Source organism: Nelumbo nucifera, chromosome 5 (genome assembly GCF_055504915.1).
Source record: "Nelumbo nucifera cultivar China Antique chromosome 5, China Antique-T2T, whole genome shotgun sequence".
NCBI classification, from domain to species: Eukaryota; Viridiplantae; Streptophyta; class Magnoliopsida; order Proteales; family Nelumbonaceae; genus Nelumbo; species Nelumbo nucifera.
In genome coordinates this window covers 20,167,264-20,191,864 of record NC_142653.1, presented here as the reverse complement: position 1 = coordinate 20,191,864, position 24,601 = coordinate 20,167,264, and the positions used below count along the sequence as shown (strand labels likewise).

General features: G+C 36.9%; 1 protein-coding gene and 1 pseudogene across 4 annotated transcripts; both read left to right on the top strand.

Moving 5' to 3' along the window:
- Nucleotides 1–1,048: 1,048 nt before the first annotated feature.
- On the top strand, nucleotides 1,049–8,141 carry LOC104595655 (soluble inorganic pyrophosphatase-like; annotated as a pseudogene). The gene is made up of 9 exons (XR_016076646.1): nucleotides 1,049–1,186; nucleotides 2,424–2,556; nucleotides 2,953–2,981; nucleotides 3,314–3,379; nucleotides 5,885–5,992; nucleotides 6,106–6,171; nucleotides 7,201–7,378; nucleotides 7,699–7,774; nucleotides 7,957–8,141. The product of XR_016076646.1 is annotated as a soluble inorganic pyrophosphatase-like (transcript).
- Nucleotides 8,142–19,649: 11,508 nt separating this feature from the next.
- LOC104595654 (pfkB-like carbohydrate kinase family protein) lies at nucleotides 19,650–23,552 on the top strand. 3 transcript variants are annotated; one of them, XM_010256483.3, is made up of 9 exons: nucleotides 19,650–19,865; nucleotides 20,634–20,897; nucleotides 20,999–21,070; nucleotides 21,228–21,266; nucleotides 21,849–21,956; nucleotides 22,052–22,149; nucleotides 22,567–22,678; nucleotides 22,836–22,933; nucleotides 23,039–23,552. In XM_010256483.3, exons 1-9 carry the CDS (start codon nucleotides 19,710–19,712, stop codon nucleotides 23,040–23,042), a joined length of 951 nt encoding a protein of 316 aa, XP_010254785.1. In that variant the 5' UTR covers nucleotides 19,650–19,709; the 3' UTR covers nucleotides 23,043–23,552. The 3 variants fall into 3 exon arrangements, with proteins under 3 accessions (XP_010254785.1, XP_088743573.1, XP_010254784.1); XM_088887447.1 differs by having other exon boundaries at nucleotides 22,836–22,963; XM_010256482.3 differs by lacking the exon at nucleotides 22,836–22,933.
- The last annotated feature ends 1,049 nt before the right edge of the window (nucleotides 23,553–24,601 follow it).

The following is a 24,601-nucleotide window of genomic DNA, read 5'->3' as shown; positions in this document are numbered from 1 at the left end:
AGAGGGGATGATGCCCGAACTGGCAGGGGCCCAGATGTAACCATACCCGACCTGACAGAAGCTTAGAAGTGAGTGCACGAAGTGGTTATAAAAGGCTCCCTACCCCCCAAGAACGAGGTATGTGAACTTTGCGCCATTTGGTTTTATCTTGCCTTTGAAAGAATTCTAACTTGAGCTTCGGAACATTCATACCGGGTTCCCCCAGAGCTTCCTCATCTTCTCCGTTTCAGGCTCCCTATAGCTCCGTTCAGAGGCAAGGTCATTGACAACTAGGACCATCCGGATTGTGCACCATCAGATATCAATTGAAAGTTCAAGCAAGACCGATATTGCATCTCACTTCTGACACGGTGATGAATCAACCGATCTGACCCATGGGTCAAAAACACCATATAGATATCATAGCCCAAATAATGCTAGAGGAGGATGAATAATTTGAGATGATGGTTTGAATAATTTGAGTTGTTGAGTGTTGACACGATGAGGCTACGCAAGCATCGGCTATCATACGGTCAAAAGCTGATAATGAACCATTATCTGTATGAAATCATGAGCCCTTTTAAATCAATTTAATAACTAATAGGTAGGCCATTTAAGTGTTCTAGGTTTACATTTTTGTAATTTTTTTATGTTTTTTTATTTATTTTCAGATAAATAATAGAATGACATTTTTATTCATAAAAAAGTTAATACAAAAATGGGTAAAATTGTTTTATAAAAATTCTCCCAAATAAAACATGAAAGATGGACAATTTTTACTCAGGAAAGTAGAGATTCTTTTACCGTAGAGTCTATTAGGAAATGAAAAAGAACATTGTAAATTTGTTCAATGAAAAAAATACCAATTAACCAGATTTACTAAACTTATTTACCTGTAAACAAACATGACCTAAAAGTAAAATAGATAACCAGAAAAGTCTGCATAAAATTATTAAACGAGTTACCAAAGGGGATCTAGTAAAATCAAATTCGCACCTGCTGCTACAACTGATGATATCTGCAAGACATGAATTCGATTAATTCCCGCTCTCCATACAACCAATTGAACAATGAGTCTCTCCAATTTAGCACCATATTTTCGAATCCCGACCAGGATCCAGCCAGTTAAGGGACAAATGGCCAAATGGAGCAGCTCTCTGTTTCGGGTTGACCGTCCCAATTCAATTGCCACTTACCAGGGACCAGGGTGGTTCACTGATTCTTCTCTACTTCAATGCATCGATGACAAGAAGAAGTAGTGTTTTGTGCAGTCGTCAATTAGTTTGGTTATGACTTGTAATATTGCTGCTGCTTCTTAATATAGATTCTTTTGGGTCGCACTGTTTTTCTGGAAACATTATCTAATATATCTTAGTTATTAGCCCTACTGGATTTAATCGCTATTTGCCTTTGTTCTTCTTCTGTAGGTTGTATTTTACTATTTTATTTGGTTATACTCTTTGAAATCTATGTTATCAGCATTACGCTTATCTTCGTATTATTGATCTGTGAACCCCTTTTAAATAAATAACAACAAGAAGAAAAGTGAAAAGCGGAGAGGATCCACGAGAGTGAGAACCTCCTTTAGTTCTCTCAGTGAGATATGTTTTCCCCCTTTTTCTTCTAGTTCTTTACACCAAAAATGAAAGCCCTAGTTTTTCTGCGAACCCATAACTCAAATGAACTCCTACCAAATAAAACTATAAAAAAATAATATGAAAAACCATTAATTAAATAATGATTGAATCTATCAAATCTTCTGATCCAAAAAAAAAAAGAAGAATCTATCAAATCTAAATTCAACCCTATGCATACTTAGTTACTTACTTTCTTTTTGTCACCAGTGAACACCCTATTTTATTGTTTGACAGCCCTAGTTGGTCAATTGATAGATAAAATTTTCCATTTCTTAACTGCAACTTGCTTTTCATGAATCACGAACCCCCGGGGCTCTGGGGAACTTGACTGACGAATGACGGTTAATATTGGCTGTGGTTTTTAGTTTTTACATTCCTTATTTAATATATCTGTATATATGTTTTGCTTTTTTCTCTTTTCATAGTTTCTTTATACTCTAAATGCATTTCCTAACATTTACACTGGGGATCTTACAATATCTCGGGTATTTCCTCACATCTTATTTATTTATTTATTTTTTATTCTCGTATGCTCCAATTCTTCCTCGTTGAAGAATGAGTTGTGATTGCAAATTTTGTTTTTTTTTTAACTGGAACCTCCTCCCCTGGCCACAAGAAGTACTTTGCAGTTATTGGGGTAAACTTTCTATTACTATTGGAGTATTGGTTAGCCTCTTTCTTTTCTTTCTATTTAAATCTTCCCACCCCCCAATTGAAGGAATTTTCCACTGGATTCTGTTTGAACTAAGTTAATTGACATATTATTTATTCGTTTAACACATATGCAACTATTCTGTTATTTCAAAGGTAAACATGGCTGACAATGGAGGTGGGAGTGTGAAAAAATCGAAATCTGCTCCTGTTGTTCTCAATGAGAGAATTCTTTCTTCTATGTCTCGAAGATCAGTTGCTGCTCATCCATGGCATGACTTAGAGATTGGTATCTACTTCAGTAGCCCTAAATTTTATTTATTATCTTCTTTTGAATATATGTGAGATGTTGTATGCTTGAAGGTTGAAGGTATCTGAGCTCAACATCTGGGAGGGTGGGATGCATGAATCAACAATCCTGATCTTTCAGATGTGCAGCACAAACTCCTGTCCCCTTGAGCAGGCTGTGATTATTGGACTGATTTACGATTCACCTTTTAAAAATCATGCCTTTGTTTTCTTAATCTTTCAGTTGGTCATGGTTTCTTTTTGTTCAATATGTATTGCATTATTATCTATATTGACATATTTTAGGCCTTTCTAACTAAGATTGTTTTCAGCTTTCAAATTCTTTTCTTTATGTTGCGCTTTTTTGGGTATTTATGTTTGATTTTAATTTATGCAGGACCAGGAGCACCAGCAGTTTTCAACTGTGTAAGTTAACCTTTCTTTCCTTTTTCCTTCCCCTATACTTGGTCTATGGCTTTTAAAAGAATATCTGGACTCCGAAAAATGGTTAAGTAGTCCCCTTAGTTTGTGGAACTCCTCTGACTTTTGGTGCATGCCCCTTTTGAGAGATGGCCTACTGGGGAACGACCTTGGTATATTAGTTGCATATTTATGCTGCATCTCACAGGCTTCACTCAGGATGTTGGTCAGAAATCCTGATCAGTTTGTTCAATGCTAAGTTGTATCTTGCTACTGGCAGATATTTATGTCTCAGAATTCCACTTCCACTCAAGTATTGTTCTGAAGTTCTGCTGCAGGTGGTTGAAATTGTCCAGGGTAGCTAGGTCAAGTATGAGCTTGACAAGACAAGTGGCCTTATAAAAGTACATATTCCTTTTGTGTTACTCATAACATCCAAATATCCATGACTTTGTTGGTTGTTATCCTGTGGGGGAGGATCTAAAATAATGTTCTGAATTGATATTTCCTTGCTGCTTGGATTGAGAAAAAATTGATGAATATTGTGTTCTGTCTAAAATTTAAAGATGAAAACATTTTTTGTACTGAGGAGTGACAGACCCGCCATTTGATAGGTCCCAGTGAGTAAAATCAACACAACATGTGTTATCTTCATTCAAGGTGGTCTTAGATGCATATTTAGTATTGCAGGCGCTTATGTAATAGCAAAAAATGACAAGAAAAAGGAGGGGCATGATTCAGAGAGAATGTGCTCCACTCAAAAGTTTGTCTCTTATCCCTATTTTATTACAAAGATATAAAATCTTTCTATTGTTGTAAGGAACTATCATGCTAATGCCTATAGGTGTAGAAAAAGGAGGGGCATGATTAAGTGAAAGCAAGGCCAAGGTAGTTAAAGAGCATCCATAGTCAATATTATATTGATTTCAGCAAGAACACAAAAGTACCAATCACAGAAACTGATAGTCTACTTTATTTTGACTATATAGGATAGTTTAGCAGGATCTTAATTCAAATGTGCATAGGAATTACCGCCTTTGTAAGTCTTCTTTTAGTCTGTGTCCACTTTATATTTAAAATTACCAAATCAATCATACAATCCATCAAAACTACTATTGTCTTTCTAAACTAATGACCAAGCTTCATAAAATTTCAACTCAGACAACTAATACAATCTTTGGACAAAGGAAGTATTCATAGCTGTGGATACTTCAGATAGTGGCGATATGGACAGAGGAAGTCTTCGCTCAAATAGCTGCAATTTGTGGAGGTTCTCTAGCAGCTGTGAATACTTACAAATCTTCAAGTGGTGAAACTTAAGATAGGTGGATCCATACTGGAGAACATTCCAAGATTAGTCGAGATATTCTGCGATGGGAGATGAAGGTATGGGTAGTGCCGGAAGTTGAATTGGTGCTTTGGGAGAAAGGGAGAGAGGAAGAAGATAGAGATGACGTGTCTGGTTGGAGGCAACATGGCTTAGAAGGAGGGGAAGGCTCTTTACTCAATGCTGGTTTTCCTTCCAGGGAAGTTAGACTGTCGAACGAGGCCCCCATAGGCTCCAATTTTTTTGTTTTTTTTTTAAGGCTGGATTTTCAAAACTAATTAAATTCAAATGAATGGCTGTGACGGGTGGAGCATTATCCTACGTTGATGCACTAAAGGGGAAGAAAATGGGAGGGAAAACCATTAAACCAGGGGCAACCGAAAGGTTGGCTCAACATCCAGGCTGATTCAATGTGATAATTTAAGCATTGCATGTGGGAGAGGGGGGGGTCATAACTTTAAGAGTGCAACATTGGGCTAAAACCTTTTATCTCTTCTCAGACTTTAAGGTTGAAGGTTTCTTCATGTCTTACGTTGCAATAGCTGATTCATCCTCCAGAAGACAGAGTTTATGTGGAGTGGTCACCCCCAAGTGGTGGGTGGAAGAAATTGAATTTTGATGGTAGTTGTGTGGGCAATCCAGGCCCTTCAGGTATTGGAGGTGTAATTAGGGATGAGGGAGGAAGCATACTGGCTTTGTACTCGGGCTCAATTGAGCAAGGTGATGTGGTTAGATCAGAATTATTGGCAGCAGTTTATGGGGTAGTGAAAGCCAAAGAATTGGGCATTGCAAGACTGGTCATTGTATGAGTCAGGTGACTTGAAAACAGTTGTGGGTTGGCTAAAAAAGAGGGAAGGGGTAACTTGGCAAATAAGAAATGAGTTCAGACATTTCAAATGGGTGTCAAAAGATATGATGATCCAAATAAATTGGGATAGGACTTGGGAGATCTGCAAACAGTCTGGCTGATGGTTTAGCTGAGCAAGGGGTTCAGAGAAAATCTATGTTTTGGGCTCAATTGTAATACGTGGGATGGATTAGTTCCTTTGGGTTTGTTGTTTCTTTCCACAAGTTCTTGTTGTACTACTTTTTTCTAATATTAATGAATTAATTTCTCTGTGGCTGATAAAAAACGAAAGATTTCAGTGTATAGCAGCAGTAGCATGTAGACAAGGAAGTAGTTCTTGCAACTAGATGGTACCCACATATTTAAACATGAGGCTATTCCCGTTTAGACTTTAAATAACCATCTAATTTGTTGAACTGCTCTTTAAAAGATGTATATAGGAAACAGTTTATTAGGGAAAAAACTATCAAGCAAATCAGTACTGCTAATAATCGATTCCAAGTACAAGATTGTTATTAATATGGTAGGTATCATCGCCTTGCATGAATGAGCCAAGTACATGATTGTTATTAGTTGGCTGCAAAGGTGCCTTTAACTGTGTTGCCTACTTATTAATTTTTCTTTATTGTAGTTTCTACTGCTGAGGTTTAACATTTCATATGAAATTATGAGATAATTGTCTATGCTCTGTATCAATGAGTTAAGATGCCTAATGAAATGTGTTGTTGAAATTAGATTGATCGTGTTCTTTACTCATCAGTTGTGTATCCACACAACTATGGCTTCATCCCACAAAAAATTTGTGAAGATAGTGATCCCATGGATGTCCTGATATTGATGCAGGTATTTCTTTTTCTGGCTTTGTGGTTTTAGTGGTTGTATGATCTCATTTTCATGTGTGAATATTCAAACTCAAGCTTCCAAACATATTTTCTGGTTGTTCCCCTGCTGAACAGGAACCTATACTTCCTGGTTGTTTTCTTTGAGCATGAGCTATTGGATTGATGCCAATGATTGATCAGGTATGAGTGTAATTCCCCATCTTTTGACATTTGTTGTCTTGCACAATTATGTTGCCTAGACCAAAATTTAAGGACTCACTAGAGAATGACCCCGTACTAATTACAGGGTAACTAAATGTGTGTATAATTTAGTTTGAAGTTTACTATTTAGTTGTGTGTATAATTTAGTTTGAAGTTTACTATTTAGTTATCAAAAATAAAATTAAAAAAAAAAAACTAGTATGGGTCTTGCATCTTTGTAATTGACGATCTATTTTGACCTATTTTATTTGAAACCCACTATTAATTTATGTTTTTTTTAATTTGATTTAAGATATTAAATGAGATATTATTGGTAAACAATAACCCACTTTATCTGGTATTTACTATTTATCTAATAAATCTATTTTGAGTTATTTATTTTTAAAAGTTAAATTAGGTTGCTTCCTAAAAGTTAAATCAAGTTTGTAATTAATAAAGTATTTTATTTTTGAAAAAAAATCATTTAAAAGCAAACATGGGTTTATGGTAATCTTTTAATGGGTCCCACCATTTTGTATTTAAATAGGCTATGGATAAACATGTGTTAAGCTAATAAATAACTGTTTATTGAGAATGTTCAGGAGTGAAACTACCCACTTTTTGAATCCTATTTCTTGAATTAATAGGATGCCACGTGTCTAAATGGTGGTAGTGGGCTATGGGATTTAGCAACAACTTCACAGAAAATGCCACGTGTCTAGCTTTCTAGAAAAATGAGAAGGCCACGTGTCTAAATGGTGAGGGGCTATAGCCTGGTAGTGGGTTGTGGGCTGTAGCAGGAATTTCTCAGAAATTGCCACCTGTCTAGCTTTCCAGAAAATGAGAAAGCCACTTGTCTGAATGGTGGTAGTAGGTTGTGGGATTTAACAGCAACTTCTCAAAAAATTCCATGTGTCTAAATTTTCAGAAAAATGAGAAGGCCACGTGTTTGAATGGTGGGGGTCTGTAGCCTAAAGACCTTCCTTTGGAGGGCATGTTACCAATCTATTTTCATGATTTTTACTGCAGGGTGAGAAGGATGACAAGATAATTGTAGTATGTGCTGATGACCCTGAGTATCGTTATTATAAGGATATTAAGGAGCTTCCTCCACATCGCCTTGCTGAGATTCGTCGCTTCTTTGAAGACTATCCACTTTATAGATTCAGCAGTCTTCACTTTCTTTTGATTGATTTGTCATGACTAGGTGAACTCAACCATGTGACAAATACCTTCTTTTGGAATATTGCTAGCAACCTTAAGAGATCAAAGCTATTGGATGGAGTTCGGCTTTGGTCAGTGCAACGCCCATTCGAACAGCCTTTACAGCCTTGCATTGGGAATATCTCTGTACTTATGTGCCTTATTTTATAAGGAGATATTCCCAATGCAAGGTTGCAAGAGGCTGTTCGAACAGTGTGAGCACAGGCTTGCACTGACCAAAGCCAAACTCTATTGGATGGTTTTGATTATCAGTTAAAAATTATCTGTTTGATTACTGTGTCATTGACTTGTTGCATATGGCAGATAAGAATGAGAATAAAGTTGCAGTCAGTGAATTTCTCCCTGCTGAGGAAGCCATCGAAGCCATTAAGTATTCCATGTAAGTTTCAAGCATTTTACAGGTACTTGGAAATGTGATCGCCAGTTAAAATGTTTTAAACACTAGTTTACTCTATACATCTGCGCAGATGAAATACTAATTAGATGACGTTAGATGATTAGATCCAAGTCCAAACCCTCTACAGCCATGATCTTATTCTCACATGGATATTTCTGATGCAGGGATTTGTATGCTTCTTACATTGTGGAAAGTTTGAGGCAGTGATATTCCTCTTGAAGACTGATTATTGCATTTGCAAGACAGGAGGATGGAATCTATTTCACATTGCCTATATGTACAAGTAGCACCACAGCACTACAGCAGTGCTTAAGAATCTACTTAAGTTAAACTGAGAATAGTGGAAAAATGCCAAAATGGACCAGCTCAGATGATCTTCCTTTGGACAGTGGAGAATATATGATCAGTGGTTGAAGAAACATTCTAGTAATCGTAGCAGGTATCATGTTTGCAATAGGACTGGGAGAGATTGAAGAAACAAAGACAGTATAGTTGGTGGCCCTGATTGAACATCGTGAAGATGGACCTTGGACCACAATTTAATCAGTTGGTATTGGTCTGAGTTATGACTGCTACAAGTCATCGAGTCAGTATCTTGTACCATAGCATCAATCCACGTTCTATGATAGGCAAGGTATTAAGGTAAAATAATAAAAAAGAAAAGAAACTAAGGAAAGACACATACCCCACCATTGATCATAAGTTCAGAACCACTGCTTCAAGCCTGCAATTGCCACATTGTGCTAAATAATGTTCAATTATGAGCTTATTTTGAGCCTTTGCATATGGGATTGTTAATAATAATAATAATAATAATAATAATAATAATAATAATAATAACAACAACGACAAATGGAAGACAGGTGTTGTATGATTCATTAAAGATTATAAGATATATTGTATGATTTAAAATAAAAATGTGCTTTTCAAAATAGAAATTCAACAATATGTTTTTCTGTTTCAATTTTAAAAACAAAAAAACATATTTACGACCATAACATGTTTTTGTTTTAAGAAATAATTTATTTTCAAATCAGGTTATAATTTGTTTTTAGAAATCACAATAGTTCACATTGAGAACACCCCCTTAAATTTTCCTATTTAAATTCAAAGTTTTGAATAATTCATGTATATGTAGTATAAAAAATGCCATGCAATTTGCAAGGACCGAATCCTGATGTTACGGAGCATTATTGAGATGGAAGCTTGTTGCCACATGTTAGATTCTTTGGTGGTTTGTTTTTCTAAGTGTGGGCCCAAAAGGCTCTCATGAGTTCACTTCATCACCTGCTATCTATAAGATGGCCTCCACCAGCACCATGTGTGCAGAGACTAGAGAGAGACCTGGGAGTTTAATTGTCTTTACATGAAAAATTAAAAATATCAATATTTTATTATTTCAATTGATGAAATTATGCTAGAAGGAACATGGTAAAGCGTGGAATGCAGTGGGCACAATTCACAAGTGATGCCATTGGAACCGTGTAGAGAATAAAATATACACGACCACTTTCCACGTGGCAGTTAATAACACCCCATATCTTCCTCTCTTCAATCTATACTCGTGGCTCATGGCAAGTTTCCGCTCAATACTATCAACTATCAAGTCATTTCTGATGATGATAATGATTGCTTCAGCCTTTAGTTATACATGGGGGCAAGGTTTAAGTATCGGAAATATAAGGTATATCAGAAAGGTAATTTTAAGAGACGTATCGAGATATGCTTTGAAAATGTATAGATACATACGAAATATCAAGATATATATGTATATATTAGAAAATCTAAAAAAAATCCTTAAAAATATAAATAATAATAATAATGAGTTTTATGTAAATATAACTAATGGTTTATATAAAGTATCGGGATATAATTAGTAATCATTGAAAAATAATAGAACTAAAACGTTTGTATATATACTAATATTTATTGTTAATATTTTTTTTGAAATCATTTATTAGCTAATAATTATTATATATAGAATTAGATAATATTTATTATGTATACAAGTTATATATACTTTAATTTTTAATAAATCAATATAACTTGTATTCATTTTATTATTATATAAATATTAATAATCAAATTTATAGCATTTGTTGGGAAACATCCACCAAGGCAAGAAAGATTACTTTAAGTATAAAAAAACATGTTTTTTTAATAAGTAATTAATGTTGGCATAATGGTTAATTAATTATTAGTATAAGTAAATGACTTGGGTTCGAAACTTGTTACATTTAGTTTGTGATTTTTAACAAGTTATTTCACTTAAATAACATTTAATTACATTATTAAATGTTAAAATCAAAGGTAACTTAAATGAGCATTTAATTAAATTATATTAGCATTTAGTGACGTCCCAAACTTTAAGACTTAATTAAAATTGATATTAATGAGAGAGAAGAGATAAATTAAATTTGATATTAATGAGAAAGAAAATAGATAAATTAAATTTAAATTTAAAACCTTGTATGGGGGTGCTGGATTGAGGTGGGCGGGAGAGATTAGGGCGGTTTTTGGAACTGGTATTAGTGTCACGTTGGAAAAATTGGTGTTCCAGGAAATGTCAATAATCGTTTTTCCATAAAAAATGGTGCTCTAAGCCTTTAAGCCACACCTTATAGATTGAGAAGGCATGGTTTGGAGCAACGTCGAATTCAATATTTTCTCAAATTGGAGCTCATTGCTGCCAATAAGGACGTAATGTGACAGTGGCGTGGGCTTCTTATAATGGGTATCAGTGTTGAAAACAAATATAGAGCACTGGTACCAAACAAAAGGTGGTGGTGTTGCTTCAGGAAATATGCTACCTGGCAACAACATTTCCAAACAAAAAAAAAGACACCATTTTCTCAGAAAATGATGTTACATAGCATCAATGCCAAACATATACTAGAGAGATCAATTCTACACAAATAATAAAAGAAAGACTCATCTAAATGATTATTGATGGATACATCGTATTGGTCACATCTACCTTTTCGAGTCACGCAATAAAGATACCTGAATAAATTAAGCATTCTATTTCTACCTATTATTCTAACCATTTGGTTGGACAGAATCAAAATTAAAATGATTATTTTTTTCCCGTAGTGGTGTAGTTGGTGAATGCCATCATTCATCACAGGCTCTTTGAACATATCATCACTATTTTTAATCAATACTTTATTTAATTAATCGCATGCTCTTATATCTTTAGTTTGGTCTTTACACTTTTGGACGATGAAGTAGACATATTATATATGTTGGTTATTATTTAATATTTATAATAAGGCTGTAATATAAGCTTTCCCATCCAAAAGACAAAAAAAAAGTATAAGCTTTGATGGTAGTCATCTCATCAGTCCTGGGACACGTAGGGTTAGGAGGAATCCTAGCGTCTGTCACGGTGGAACGATTGCTTGGGAGTTGGGACCATACTGGCGTCATCATCTTGCCGATGCGGGTGGATTCTTATTCGGTCTGTCGTGACTTATTTTTTTGGCTCTCTGAAAATGGAAATTCAAGGTGAATACATTAATCCCAATTTCTCCACTCTTAGGCCTTCCAGATAAAACAAACCGGCTACATACAATTGCAAATGCTCTTCAAGCTTGGATAGGGAGTCGGGAGTGGTTTGCACTTGCAGATTAATTAATTACTTAATTAAAAACCATATACAAACACAGTTATATATATATATATATATATATATATATAACTTCTGATTTAACGCAAAGAATATCAGACTAGCTAGCTCTTATTACATTGATCTTGGTCCATATATCTTGTACTAGGATTCTCGATGGGAGCAACGACTCTGCAATACTGTGAGCTACCATGGATATATAATCTGATATATCCTGGACCTCGACCAACCCCAGATGGTGGTGGTGGTGCTGCTCATAATTGACAGGAATAGATTGAACTTGGCTTATGGGAATGATCCCCACCTTCGTCCAAGTTGCATCTCTTATCTATGCCTACTGTAAATTCATGGGAGGCTAGCTCTATGATGCCTATTAGCTTAGCTACTTGCACAAGAAATTGTTTAGATTTCTTATTATAAATCATTGGAAAAAAAAAGAAGGAATTGTCTGTTCACTTTCGGCTGGTGGACAAAGAACAACTGAACCAAATTAAGGGTGGCCCCCACTTGAATCAATTTGTCTCCTATCTTTTGTTTGCACTCTATAGTTTATTCGTCTCTATTCCATGATTGACTCCTTTTCTTAATATATCTTTGACCACCATTCCTATTGGTAGTGGAATACCCGTTGACCGTCCATGAATCGGAGGTGGTTGTGTGTGGATTTCATAAATGCGCCGAATCCGATGAGGATCAGGATAAAATGCGACATTAATTATTAGACTCCTTCAACCTTTGTATGATGCTTCCTAGCTAGAAGTAGCACTGATTGAATTGGATTAGGCACTGATTTTGTTGCCTGAACCACGATTAGTCATTTGGCTTAATTAGTTGAAACTGTTGAATGATTAAGTATATGGGGCGATCCTCATAGCTGAACGTTTTAGCGATACATAGGGAATATCTCTCATATTTATATTTTATTAAATCTTAATGTACGATGGAGATGTGTTGTGGGGAGATGTTGACACTTCACTCTTGAATGATATCATCACGAAGTTGTATATATCACCATTATCAACCAAATGAATAAAGATTTGTATAATAGTTAATAGCCTAATGCTAATACTATTAGGGCAGAGCAGGAATAAGTTCACTTCATGGCTAAGTTGGAATTTAATGAGCCTGAATTTTTAATGGATCTCCATCTTTGCCTTTGTGTTTCAGTCACATGCATGACTAGTAACCTTCTGATGGTGGCGTGACTCAGTTGGTAGGTTCTTTAACTCATTCTAGCGAAAACTGGGGATCAAATCCTATACTATCACCAGAGTTGGGGGTTTAGGGGATGGGGATCGACACTATGAAAAAGCAATTTCAATTCAATCCACAGACAACGCCCGATGCGTGTTCCACAGTACATCCCAATTGTGTAATGGAAATATGATGGAGGCCCATCTCATCATATGGGTGACAAATTATGGGAAGAATTCAAGATAAGTCAAAGAACACAAAGAATCCAAGATAATTCAGGAATTCAAAATACATCAAGAATTCAAGAATTCAAGATCCATCAAGAATTCAAGAATTCAAGATAATCAAGAACTCAAGAATTCAAGATTAGCAAGATCCAAGAAATTAAGATAGACCAAGGCTCATCAAGAATCCAAGACTTATCAAGAATTCAAAGAATCCAAGACTCATCAAGAATTCAAGAATTCTAGATAATCCAAGATTCATGCATGGATAAGATCAAGGACGGGGGAGATCAAGTCAAGAAGAGTTCGATCCTATCTACAAGTTTGAGATGTTTAGATCAAATCTAATTTCTTTTCCTAGTTCTTTTATAATTTCTCAATGTATTATAAATACTGCTATTTTCCATAATTATTAATCAATTCATACTTCAGATTTCAGAATTTCTTCAAGTTCTCTTCTTCATATTTTCGCCACATTTTCTCTCTCCCAGAGAAATCGGTGTTATTTGCTAGGTGCTAGCGAACGCCCGGTGCTCACATAGCCAGATCTGGTTCTCATTGCTTCCACGCTACGTCAGGTGGTATCAGAGTAGGGAATTCGCCCAGTCATGTCCAACCCAGACGGTAGCAGTCGCAACCCACCCCGTGACGGAGATCAGGGGTTCCCAGCTGTTTGGAGAGCAATCGAAGAGCAGCGTACAGCCACACGTAACATCGAATGGCAGTTGGCAGAGGTGACTGAACAACTGCAAACCTTGTTACGGGAGGTTGCCCCACGAATCTGGGAAAATCCACAGCAGATCGCAGGAGACAACCACGACAGACCACTCGTCACTACTGCGTCCCGACGCCCAGTTCTTGACGACGACAGTGATGACGATTTCGAATTTGGTGGTGCTCCAATTCTTCCCGGCAACGACAGAAACGGTAGAAATTGGCACAGTCAAGGTAATTTCAACCCCCGTAGGAATAATGATGAATTTAAACTCAAGGTAGATATTCCTACTTTTAGTGGAGATCTTGGTATAGAGGGACTTCTGGGTTGGATCACAGAAGTCGATAGGTTCTTTGATTACATGGAAATATCAGAGGAACGAAGGGTAAAATTAGTAGCTTTCCGATTAAAGGGAGGCGCATCTGTTTGGTGGGAACGGATGAGAGAGACCCGGATGAGAGAAGGAAGGGGTCCTGTTCGAACATGGAGGCGCATGAAACAATTGATCAGAGGTAGATTCTTACATCCTGACTATGAACAATATATGTTTGAATCTTATCAGAGGTGTGCGCAGGGTTCTCGTAGTGTTAATGAATATACATCTGAATTTTTGAGATTAGTTGAAAGAAATCAATTATCTGAAAGTGATAACCAGCAGGCAGCCCATTATCTAAGCGGTTTAAGACCGTCTATCAGAGATAAAATTGGGGTACAGATGGTTCTTAGTGTGCAGGAAGCAAGGAACCTAGCCTTGAAAGCAGAATTAATGTTCCAGGACAAGGCACGCAGTGATAATTATCGCCGGTACAGCGGGAGTGACAACAGACCGGCAACTGTCGACAGGAACAAATCAGTTCCGGCAGTACAACCTTCTCACCCGGCAAGTACAAGTAACGCCGGTAAAGCTACTACAGGAGGACATACTTGAGGTAATCCTTCCAACCCTCCTAAACCCAGTAACCCTTATGCAAGGCCTGCTCCTATTAAATGTTTTAAATGTAATGAGGTTGAACATAGATCCAGTGACTGTCCCAGGAGGAAGGCAGTTAATATGGTAGAAATGGAGGAGGAAGTATATTGTGGACCTGATGGGGAGGATGAAGAGGGTCCATATGAACATGAGGAGTATACTTGTGTGGTAAGAAAATTGATGTTGTCTCAGAAAAATAAGGATACTTCTCAAAGGCACAGATTATTTTGTACCAGATGTACTGTCAAGGGAAAATTATTTAACTTAAGGCAGTCAAGAAAATATTATTTGCAGGGATGTCATACAAAAGTTACAATTACTTCATGAAAAACATCCAAACCCAAATACAATTGGGTGAATCAAGGAAGGAGACGGCGTACGAGTGGAGGAACGCTGCAAGGTACCTTTTTCCAATGGTAAGTACCATGATAAAGTATATTGTGATATTGTAGATATGGATGCTTGCCATATTTTGTTATGGAGGCCTTGGCAATTTGATACAGATGCAAGGCATATGGGTAGGAAAAATACCTACCAATTTGAAAAAGAGGGTATACGTTATACTTTGTTACGCATGGCTGAAAAGAATATTACAAAGGCCCCAAAAGCAAATGAGAAAAATTTCCTTACTATTACCCATCATCATGCTGAATTTGTAAAAGAATGTAAAGATACCCACGGGGTACATTTGTTGAAGGGAGGAAATATGAATGAAACACTGGAGGAAAATAAAATTCCAGTGGAAGTGCAGGGACTACTTGATGAGTTCCATGATGTAGTTCCAGATGAGTTACCACATGAACTCTCACCCATGCGAGATATACAACATCACATTGATTTTGTTCTTGGTACTAGAATCATAATTCCCCTGGTAAATTCTTCAAAGGTTAAAGTTTGTGGTCGATGTGTAGCTACGCCAGAAGACTTTAGTTTGATGCAAGAAATCGTACAGTGTGTAAGCTTTCACATTCACAGTTCCATTTTCATTGAGGGTGATAAATCTTCATGGAAGTTAGAAGTTCCTTCATATTTCGATTCTACTCTTTGTCCTCTTCTGGCTCTTTTCAAATTGCTGAAAATTAAGCCATATCAGAAGATAGAAGTTATCCCGAAGGATCTTGACAAGCGAAAACGTTCTTTAAGCCTAGAGGGTGATTCAGATGAAACTGCAACACTCTTGCCTCTTTTGAAACGAAGAAAGGGGGGCCAATATCTTGAGCAAAGTAACGATGAACAAGTTATCTCAAAGTCAACTCTAAATAAGCTTGTCAGTACTGCAGATACATACAATCTGGAGGAAATGGATCCCCTAAAAACACTCATGTGTGGTCTAAGGCGGTATCAGAACCAAGCCCTTTATTGGATGATAGAATCGGGGAAGGGAATTGATGTTGAGCAAGCGACCAAAACACTTCATCCATGTTGGTCTGCTGACCGTATATGTGATAAGAGAGCATCTGCAATCTATGTTAACAATTTCTCAGGAGAAGCTACTACACAATTTCCCAGTGCTTTAATACTTGCTGACCTTCATCGCTACCTACCAGAGACGACCCTCGCATATCCTAGCCACGATCTTTTCCAAGTGGGGGAGAATGATGGAGGCCCATCTCAAGATAAGCCAAAGAACACAAAGAATCCAAGATAATTCAGGAATTCAAAATACATCAAGAATTCAAGAATTCAAGATCCATCAAGATAATCAAGAATTCAAGATAATCAAGAACTCAAGAATTCAAGATAATCAAGAACTCAAGAATCCAAGATTAGCAAGATCCAAGAAATTAAGATAGACCAAGACTCATCAAGAATCCAAGACTTATCAAGAATTCAAAGAATCCAAGACTCATCAAGAATTCCAGAATTCTAGATAATCCAAGATTCATGCATGGATAAGATCAAGGACGGGGGAGATCAAGTCAAGAAGAGTTCGATCCTATCTACAAGTTTGAGATGTTTAGATCAAATCTAATTTCTTTTCCTAGTTCTTTTATAATTTCTCAATGTATTATAAATACTGCTATTTTCCATAATTATTAATCAATTCATACTTCAGATTTTAGAATTTCTTCAAGTTCTCTTCTTCCTATTTTCGCCACCTTTTCTCTCTCCCAGAGAAATCGGTGTTATTCGCTAGGTGCTAACGAACGCCCGGTGCTTGCATAGCCAGCTCCGGTTCTCATTGCTTCCACGCTGCGTCAAAACATCTCTCATGATGACAAATACGGGAGAGGGAGATATCCCTAATGCACGTAAAGACGCACATGTGTGATACGCTCTGTGGGGAGACGGGATCTGCTCCTCACAAATGGGTGCTTCACACGCACATCCTACCATGCATTGAGAACATCTCCCGCACTTATTAATTATTATTTACGGGAGATGTTCCCAATGCACGGTGGATGTGCATGTGAGGCACCCATTTGTGAGGAACAGATCCCGTCTCCTCTGTGGGGGCGCCAATCTAAACTCACATACACATACGAGTAGCATGAGATTAGACTAGTTGCTGATAGTTTGCTACCTTCATCACTGACTCTAGATTATCTGCCAACTAGGGCACCAATATTAGAGCATTGGCTCCTTTCATGGGGTTTGGTTGCTATTTTCTCATGCGGCCAATTCGATCCACAGCCATTCCTCAGACCTTCGGGGATTTGACTGCCTTCACCATGGTCATGGTCTTGCAACAAATAAAGGGAAACAGCCCCAGATGCCAAAAGTTCTTTGTGATGCAAACTCCAATTTGGGAGGGTTGAAGTGAAAGGAATTTTGGCTTTTAGAGGTGGACCCTACTCAGACAACCCCCATAAGCTATGTTTGGCAAAAATTCAAAGAACCCAAATTCGTTGTTCATTAGGTTTTTTAAGGGGCATCTTTTTAATTTTCTTGAATAGCTTATCCAAAGTGCTTTAAAGTAGCTAAACCAAGTTTAATCGAACAATTCCTAAATAGAGGTACAATAGAATCTTCAGATCAGCCCTCCCAATTCTCAAATAGAGAGGTACAATAGAATCAAGCTTTAATCGAACAATTATTCAGACTCGAATTTGGTTAAGCTCAATTAAAGTTCAATGCTGATCGAGTTTGAATCATTGTATAAGTTTGATTAGTTTTTTCAATCTTGAATTAAAAGATAAAAGATTGTGATATTAGTATTTCGAATTATGTCTTATGTGTTTTACTCTGTTTTACATTTTATGTCCTACAGCTTTATCTACAACTACGTTTTATACAAATTGATTGCAAGCGAATACCATGTTTTATCTAAAGAGCACATGGTATTTCAATTGAATGAAAATTCCAATATTTTGAATTTGAGGGAAATGTTGCTATGTCTATGTTTTATTGGTGCTTTGCAAGAAAATATTAATTGCATATGTGCTCACAACGGATACAAGGCCCCGTCCAATGCCTAAAACTCGAAAAATTATGCAACCAAATCTCCTACCCCCAATACATCTGCATTGGGAACATCTTCTCATAAATGACAACATACAAGCACTTGATCCTATATGTTTTAATGTAATAATTAGCATCTTATGACTCATGTCTAATGGGTCTTAACATTCTCCCCCTGCCAATGTGCCATGTGTACATTATAAAGTCTCTCATATATGGGGTGCTATGCACATAAGGCTCAATTTAAAAAGAATATAAATATAAATATATATAAAATAATACAAAATACAAGATTTTGCACTCTATATATTTATAATTGTATTCATTCCAAACCAAGTCTAAAGAAAAGTAAGGCTCTACAAAGGAAATAGACTTATGCCCTCACCATCATCTCTAGGTTTTGGCATAATAATAAGCACTTGATCCCAACAAGATGTTCAAGATGTGATGTACATCTGAAATGTCTTGTAGATAGGAGTGGACAAAATTCTTGTGGATAAGAGATCCCATCTCTCTCTCTCTATCTATATTCTATTTTAAGGAAATATAATTTTATATAGTAATTACCTTTTTTTTTCACCACCTTAATACATACCACAACCAGAAATTATTGTATGCTCGTGGATCGGGTTAAGTGGTAAACGTGCACTAAAATGGCAGTATCGGGTTAGGGTTAGGATAGACTTAATTGGGTTTTGGATTGTCATTTTTTAAGGAGATATGATTTACAATTACATAGGTGTTGTTTGGCAAGTCTTTTTTAGAAGATCTTTTGGTAGACCTAATAATCAAAATATGATGTGAACTTTTGCATTAAGATCTTAGTAATTTGTAGACAATTTGGTTAAGGTGTGTCTTTTCGCACATAGATGAATTGAAAAAATGTGAAAAAGCTCTATTTGGAGCTTCCCAAAAATAGCCCAAAATGGGCTCCCCGTATCTTTTCGGAAATGCAGCTTTTGACAACTAAATCTTTTTTCAACCAAATGAGAAAAGACTAAAACACGGGCTACTGGACTTCTAAAAAACCAACGGCCTACGTGAAAAGACACGCCAAACAGGGCCATAGTGGTTATTCTTTTTTTAGGTAAAATTGTTTTTTTTTTATCATTTGTCACCTATTTCTACACTGTAGCTACAAATTATTGTACTGGTCGGAGTTAAGTGGCAAGGCTGCACTGAAATGACCCTACCGGGTTAGGGTCAGGGACTTAATCAGGTTTTCAATTGGGTTCGAGTTGGGTGAGCTGTATATTTTTATGGGTTGGGTGAACTGTGAGTGACTTCGGGTCGAGTTTGAACTCTCACTTCAAAGTTTGAAGTGAGACAAATCCGTGCCTCTCAAAACAAGACGACAATACATGCAATGATGCAAAGGGATCTATCAAAGTTTATGTTTGGTTAGATGGAAAGGGAAAGTGGAAAGAAAATTTTTTAAAAGGAAATTTGTGGTGGATTATCCCTAGTGGATGGGTAGTTTCGAATTGGCCACGTCAACATCACTCTCCAACGTGGCTGAAATAGGATACATCATACATCCCGTTGCCTACTTGACTCTGCTACTAGGAAAAAAAAGATGGTACCCATACCACTTCGGCAGTAGCACGTCTACGTGTTTTACGGGGCAAATCGTTATATTCTTTTTCAATGCAGGGTAATTTTGGTATGGAAGTAGTCACCCCGGAGATGATGCGACTCGGTGTAATATAATATAAAGCAGGAGAGTTTGGCGAGGGCAACTGAGCTGAGACTGAGGGAGCTTGCTCTGAAATCTTGGAGGAGATATGGGAGCAGAAGTACTACCATTCCCCCTGCCCAAGAAGCAGGGGCAGGCTCCTCTCATCCTAGGACTCCAACCATCTGCCCTTGTTGATCATGTTGCCAAGGTAGATTGTTCTTTGCTCGATCAAATCCCTGGAGAGAGAGGTGGCTCTCAACCAGTAAGCCCAACATCCTTACTACCCATCTCTGGGAATTTTGTTTAATTGCTATGTATTTCATGGGTTCGAACCGTCATAATTTGATATATATGCTTTTGCCCTTTTTGGGTGTCTCTTATATGTTTTATATATTTGTGGAAGATTTTGACCTTTTGGTACTTCAAGTCAGACGGTAGCGATCCTTAATAATTAAAATAACATAGCCTCTAAATTCTTCTGTGGGCATTGGATTGGAGCGTCTCATACTAATTTTACACTGATTCTTTTTTTTTTCCTATTCTTTATTTTCAGTTTGTACAAGTTCTATATTGTATATATGGTTTGGAATTTATCTTCCTATTGTACTTCTATCGATAACAAGTTTTGAGCCTCAATTTTTCAGAGCCATCAAGATTCAAGACCCCTTTTTCAGTAATTCCTTGTACTAGATTTACCATGCCCAAGTTTAGTTCACTATCGCATTTTGATTCTTATTATGTAGTTGTAGTTTATGGGTTTAAAGGGAATCTTTCGATTCCAATTTCCAAATTTATGTTTTTGGCTTTCTTTTCTTCCTTTTTGGTTTGCCTTTTCTCTTGGAGATTGATAATAATACTTTCGGGGGGGAGGGAGGGTTGTGAAAGGACGAAGGGAGACTACGTTAATAACAGAGAATAGCTTTTGCTCTCTCTTTATATGCATCTATCGTCAATGATGCAGAGGGTTTAAGAAGATAAAATTTGCTATGTTTCATAAGAATTGGTAAATTTCCTTTCTTTTCCTGGATAGGTTGGAATTGAGGAACTGCAACATTTACTGAATGAGCTGAAAACCCACATCCTCCCGTCTCCTGATGACCCATCTCCTATGAAGACAATAGCCGGTGGTAGTGTTGCTAATACAATCCGAGGTCTAACTGCAGGATTTGGGATCACATCTGGAATAATTGGGGCATATGCTGATGATGAGCAAGGCCGCCTGTTTGTACATAACATGACCTATAATGGAGTGAACCTCTCGGGGTTGAAGATGAAGCAGGGGCCCACCGCCCAGGTGAGTTGCATGTCAACAAGTCTTGATTAATCCGGTTGAAGTTTTTGCTTCTTGGAAATGTCTCTCAATTGTTAACTCTACTAATTAACTATTCACCACAGTGTGTATGCTTGGTTGATGCCTTCGGAAACCGCACAATGAGGCCATGCCTATCAAATGCTGTTAAACTTCAGGTGCCTTGTTTCTTCTATAATTTGTCTTTTGGGTCTTCAAAGATAGGTTTACTGATCAGCAACATGGATAAGTAGATGAAAATGATAAAAGGTTTTGTTGGCTGATGAAAATTGCGGGGAATGTGTTTCTCATCTTGTTTCTTGGCCTATGTTTCAGGCTGATGAATTAACTAGAGAGGATTTTAGAGACTCCAAGGTGATGCGTTTCTTACTTGAGCAAAACATTTACAGATCGGTTTTGAAAATCTAATGATTTTCTTCTTCTTTCCTTATTAAATTTTACTTTATTTTGCAAGTAAAATAGTTCATATAATCTAATATAGCTATTATTTGTTGTGCCTGTGTGTAAGTAGAATGGTATAAGATGTTTTTTCCAGGTAGAAGTCTACAACCAACCATTCTTGTGTATGATTGCATCCAATGAGAATTCATGGGTGCAAGATCAACCCAATTTATCCATCAAAAAACGAAAGATCAACCCAAGTTGATCTATTACATTTCTTTGTGATGGTAAAAGAGATTCATAAAGGTTCATCTAAATATCTTTAGATTTGAGGTAATTGCATAACTAGGCAGTCTTTAGCCATAAGGTTGCCAAGGTGAGATCCATCATTACAGATAGCAAGCTCATGAAGGATTGCACACATGCATATGATATTCTATTTATACTTGGTGTGCCATATGGTACTGAAAATATAAATATATCCTAATTAGGAGTTACTTATGTTTAATTGCCTATTGCAAGTTCTGCTGATTATTAACTGATGTTAATTCACAGTGGTTAGTAATGAGGTATGCAGTACACAATTTAGAAGTTATTCGTGCAGCAATTAGGATTGCCAAACAAGAAGGAGTTTGTATCTCCTTGGATTTGGCCAGTTTTGAGGTAATCTAACCCTTTTTTTCTTGCAAGTGTCAATGCCCAAGCTATCAAATGGAGTAGTTAATCTTATCTGTTTTGAAATATTTAACTATGGGCAGATGGTTCGAAACTTTAAGTCTCCCCTTCTAGAATTACTGGAATCTGGGGATATTGACCTCTGCTTTGCCAATGAGGATGAAGCCAAAGAGCTGCTAAGGTGAGGCGGGCCACTTGATTATTTTTAGTTTATAAAAATCATAGCCTGTCAAAAATTTCTTTATTTCATTGTTCAGAGGTTGGCTGACTCTAGTCACATAATATTCATGAGTGAATATTGGCTTATGAGATCATGTATAAAAGTGTACAATAAAGATCTTATGGTAGGAACCCACCTTGCTAGATCATACTTATTGATGGTTTGGTCCCGTGTTGTCAGACTTGGACTGGACAGAACCAGAAAGCTGATTGGGTCACAGTTTTACTGATTAACCGGGCAGTTGGATATTTCAACCCGTGAAAACCATCAAATTTACTGGGACCTGGAAGATTCAACTGCCCAGTCTTGTCCAAGTATGGGAATATTGGATTGATCATTTTGTATTCACTAACTGTAATCATTCTTGAATCATCTTAGAGGTGAACAAAACACTGATCCTGAGGCAGCTTTGAATTTTCTTGCCAAACATTGCCAATGGGCTGTTGTGACACTAGGCTCTAATGGATGCATAGCGAAGCATGGAAAAGAGGTAAGGGCAAATGCATCAGTATTTAATCAATAGCATATAGCATCAAATGCACAAGGACAGCTATTCCTCCAAGAAACTAGGCATGCATGGATTTTTTTTCCCATTGACATGCATCTTTGTGTACTTGTGGTTAGCTTTATTTGTATATGTTCCCCAGCTTGTGTTGCCTTTCCTAAGCACTTGTGAAAGGCATACACAATGCATGCGAGGCAGCATGTTAGGTGTTGAGCAATTCATCATTGCGCTTTTGTGTTGGTAAGCAAAGAGAACAAGAATGTAACGCAAGTATGATATCTTTGTCACTGTTTTCTTTTCTTTCCATTTCATTCCTTTTCTGATGTTTTTATTACCATCTTTCAGGTAGTAAGAGTTCCAGCTATTGGAGAAATGAAAGCAATTGATGCCACTGGAGCTGGAGACCTCTTTGCAAGCGGGTTTTTATTTGGATTGGTAAAGGGACTGCCCCTTGAGGAATGCTGCAAAATAGGTTCCTGCAGTGGCGGGACTGTGATTCGTTCTCTTGGGGGAGAAGTCACACCAGAGAATTGGCAGTGGATGTACAAGCATATGAAGGTCAAAGGCCTCCTTGTTCCTGAAATCTGTCAATAACAGGCCTGTTGGTGGTTGTCAATCTTGCAATCTAAGGGCAGCTGAAAGGGAGTTGCATTCTGGGGCAGTTTAGTATTTTATCTGAGACTACTCTTTGGCCTGGGAATTCTGATAGGGAAATTTCGAGTCTTAATTATAAAGTTTCTACCTTTTCTATGCAACTTTTTATGCTTTTATTTGAACTAACTACCGAATTGTTTAACAGATGAACACGATTGTTCACTGCCTAGATTTGTGAATACTAAGTTTCTTAACCATTGTTGCATCCGCCCGCAGATGTAAAGATCGTAATTTGGATCATTGACAGTTAATGATCTATAGGCTTAGCTAGTTCCGTTGTCTTTTTTCCCAACCATAGGATAGCTAGCTAGCTAGCTCAACTATATTGATTCGTTAAATTTTGAAGGTCAAGTTGCCAAGTTCACAGGTTTATTAGCCATTTTCATGAATATGAACCTAGTGATTTCCGTATTTTTCATTTCCATAAGCAATTTAAATGTATGATGCACACCGATAGATTATGATATTTTCAACTTTGGTTTAAAGTATTGATATGCTCATATAATCATTACAGAATTATTGTACCGTAGACCCAATTCAAAGTGTTCAATGTATCAATGACCCTGAAAGCTGATATTTTGAACCTCTGTTTCTTTTTTTTTTTTTTTTGAAAAAAGATATTTTGAACCTTGAGTTTGACTTCATTTAACTCGTAGTAGTTGTTTGGTACTTGGTCTTTTCAAGTTTGGAACTATGTTATTTGAACTGTAAGGGAAACTCCTGTTCACACTTCCTAATAGGCTTATAGGCCCCAGCCTTCTTCTATAATAACCTCAATGTAAGGTAGGTGGAAATAGGTAATGGGACTCGAACCCGGTTCACTGGGACTATCCAGTTAATAAACCAACTAAGCCACCAGCCCACCACTCACAACTTTTGAATAATCATCATTCACATTCGTTTAATAAATTTGGCATTAACATCAATCAGTTCATTTTAATGACAAAAGTTGTGACACCTTGGTGCTTTCAAGCTAGAATCTTCAGTTTGAATCATGACGTTTTAACTTTCAATTATAAGACGTTTCAACATAATTTCAAACATGTAGATACCATTAGGCGCCATATAGGACAAATGAAGTAGAAAGACCTCCAATTATAAGAAACATCATCAAATGCACCTATATACAAAACTACGAATAATAAGCTTTCCAATGTAAAGTTAAATCTTCGAGCTTGTATGTTTTTGAAGGTCAAGGTTAAAGCACTTATGTAGTACTTGCAAAATAAGAATACAACACCACAATACCAAATA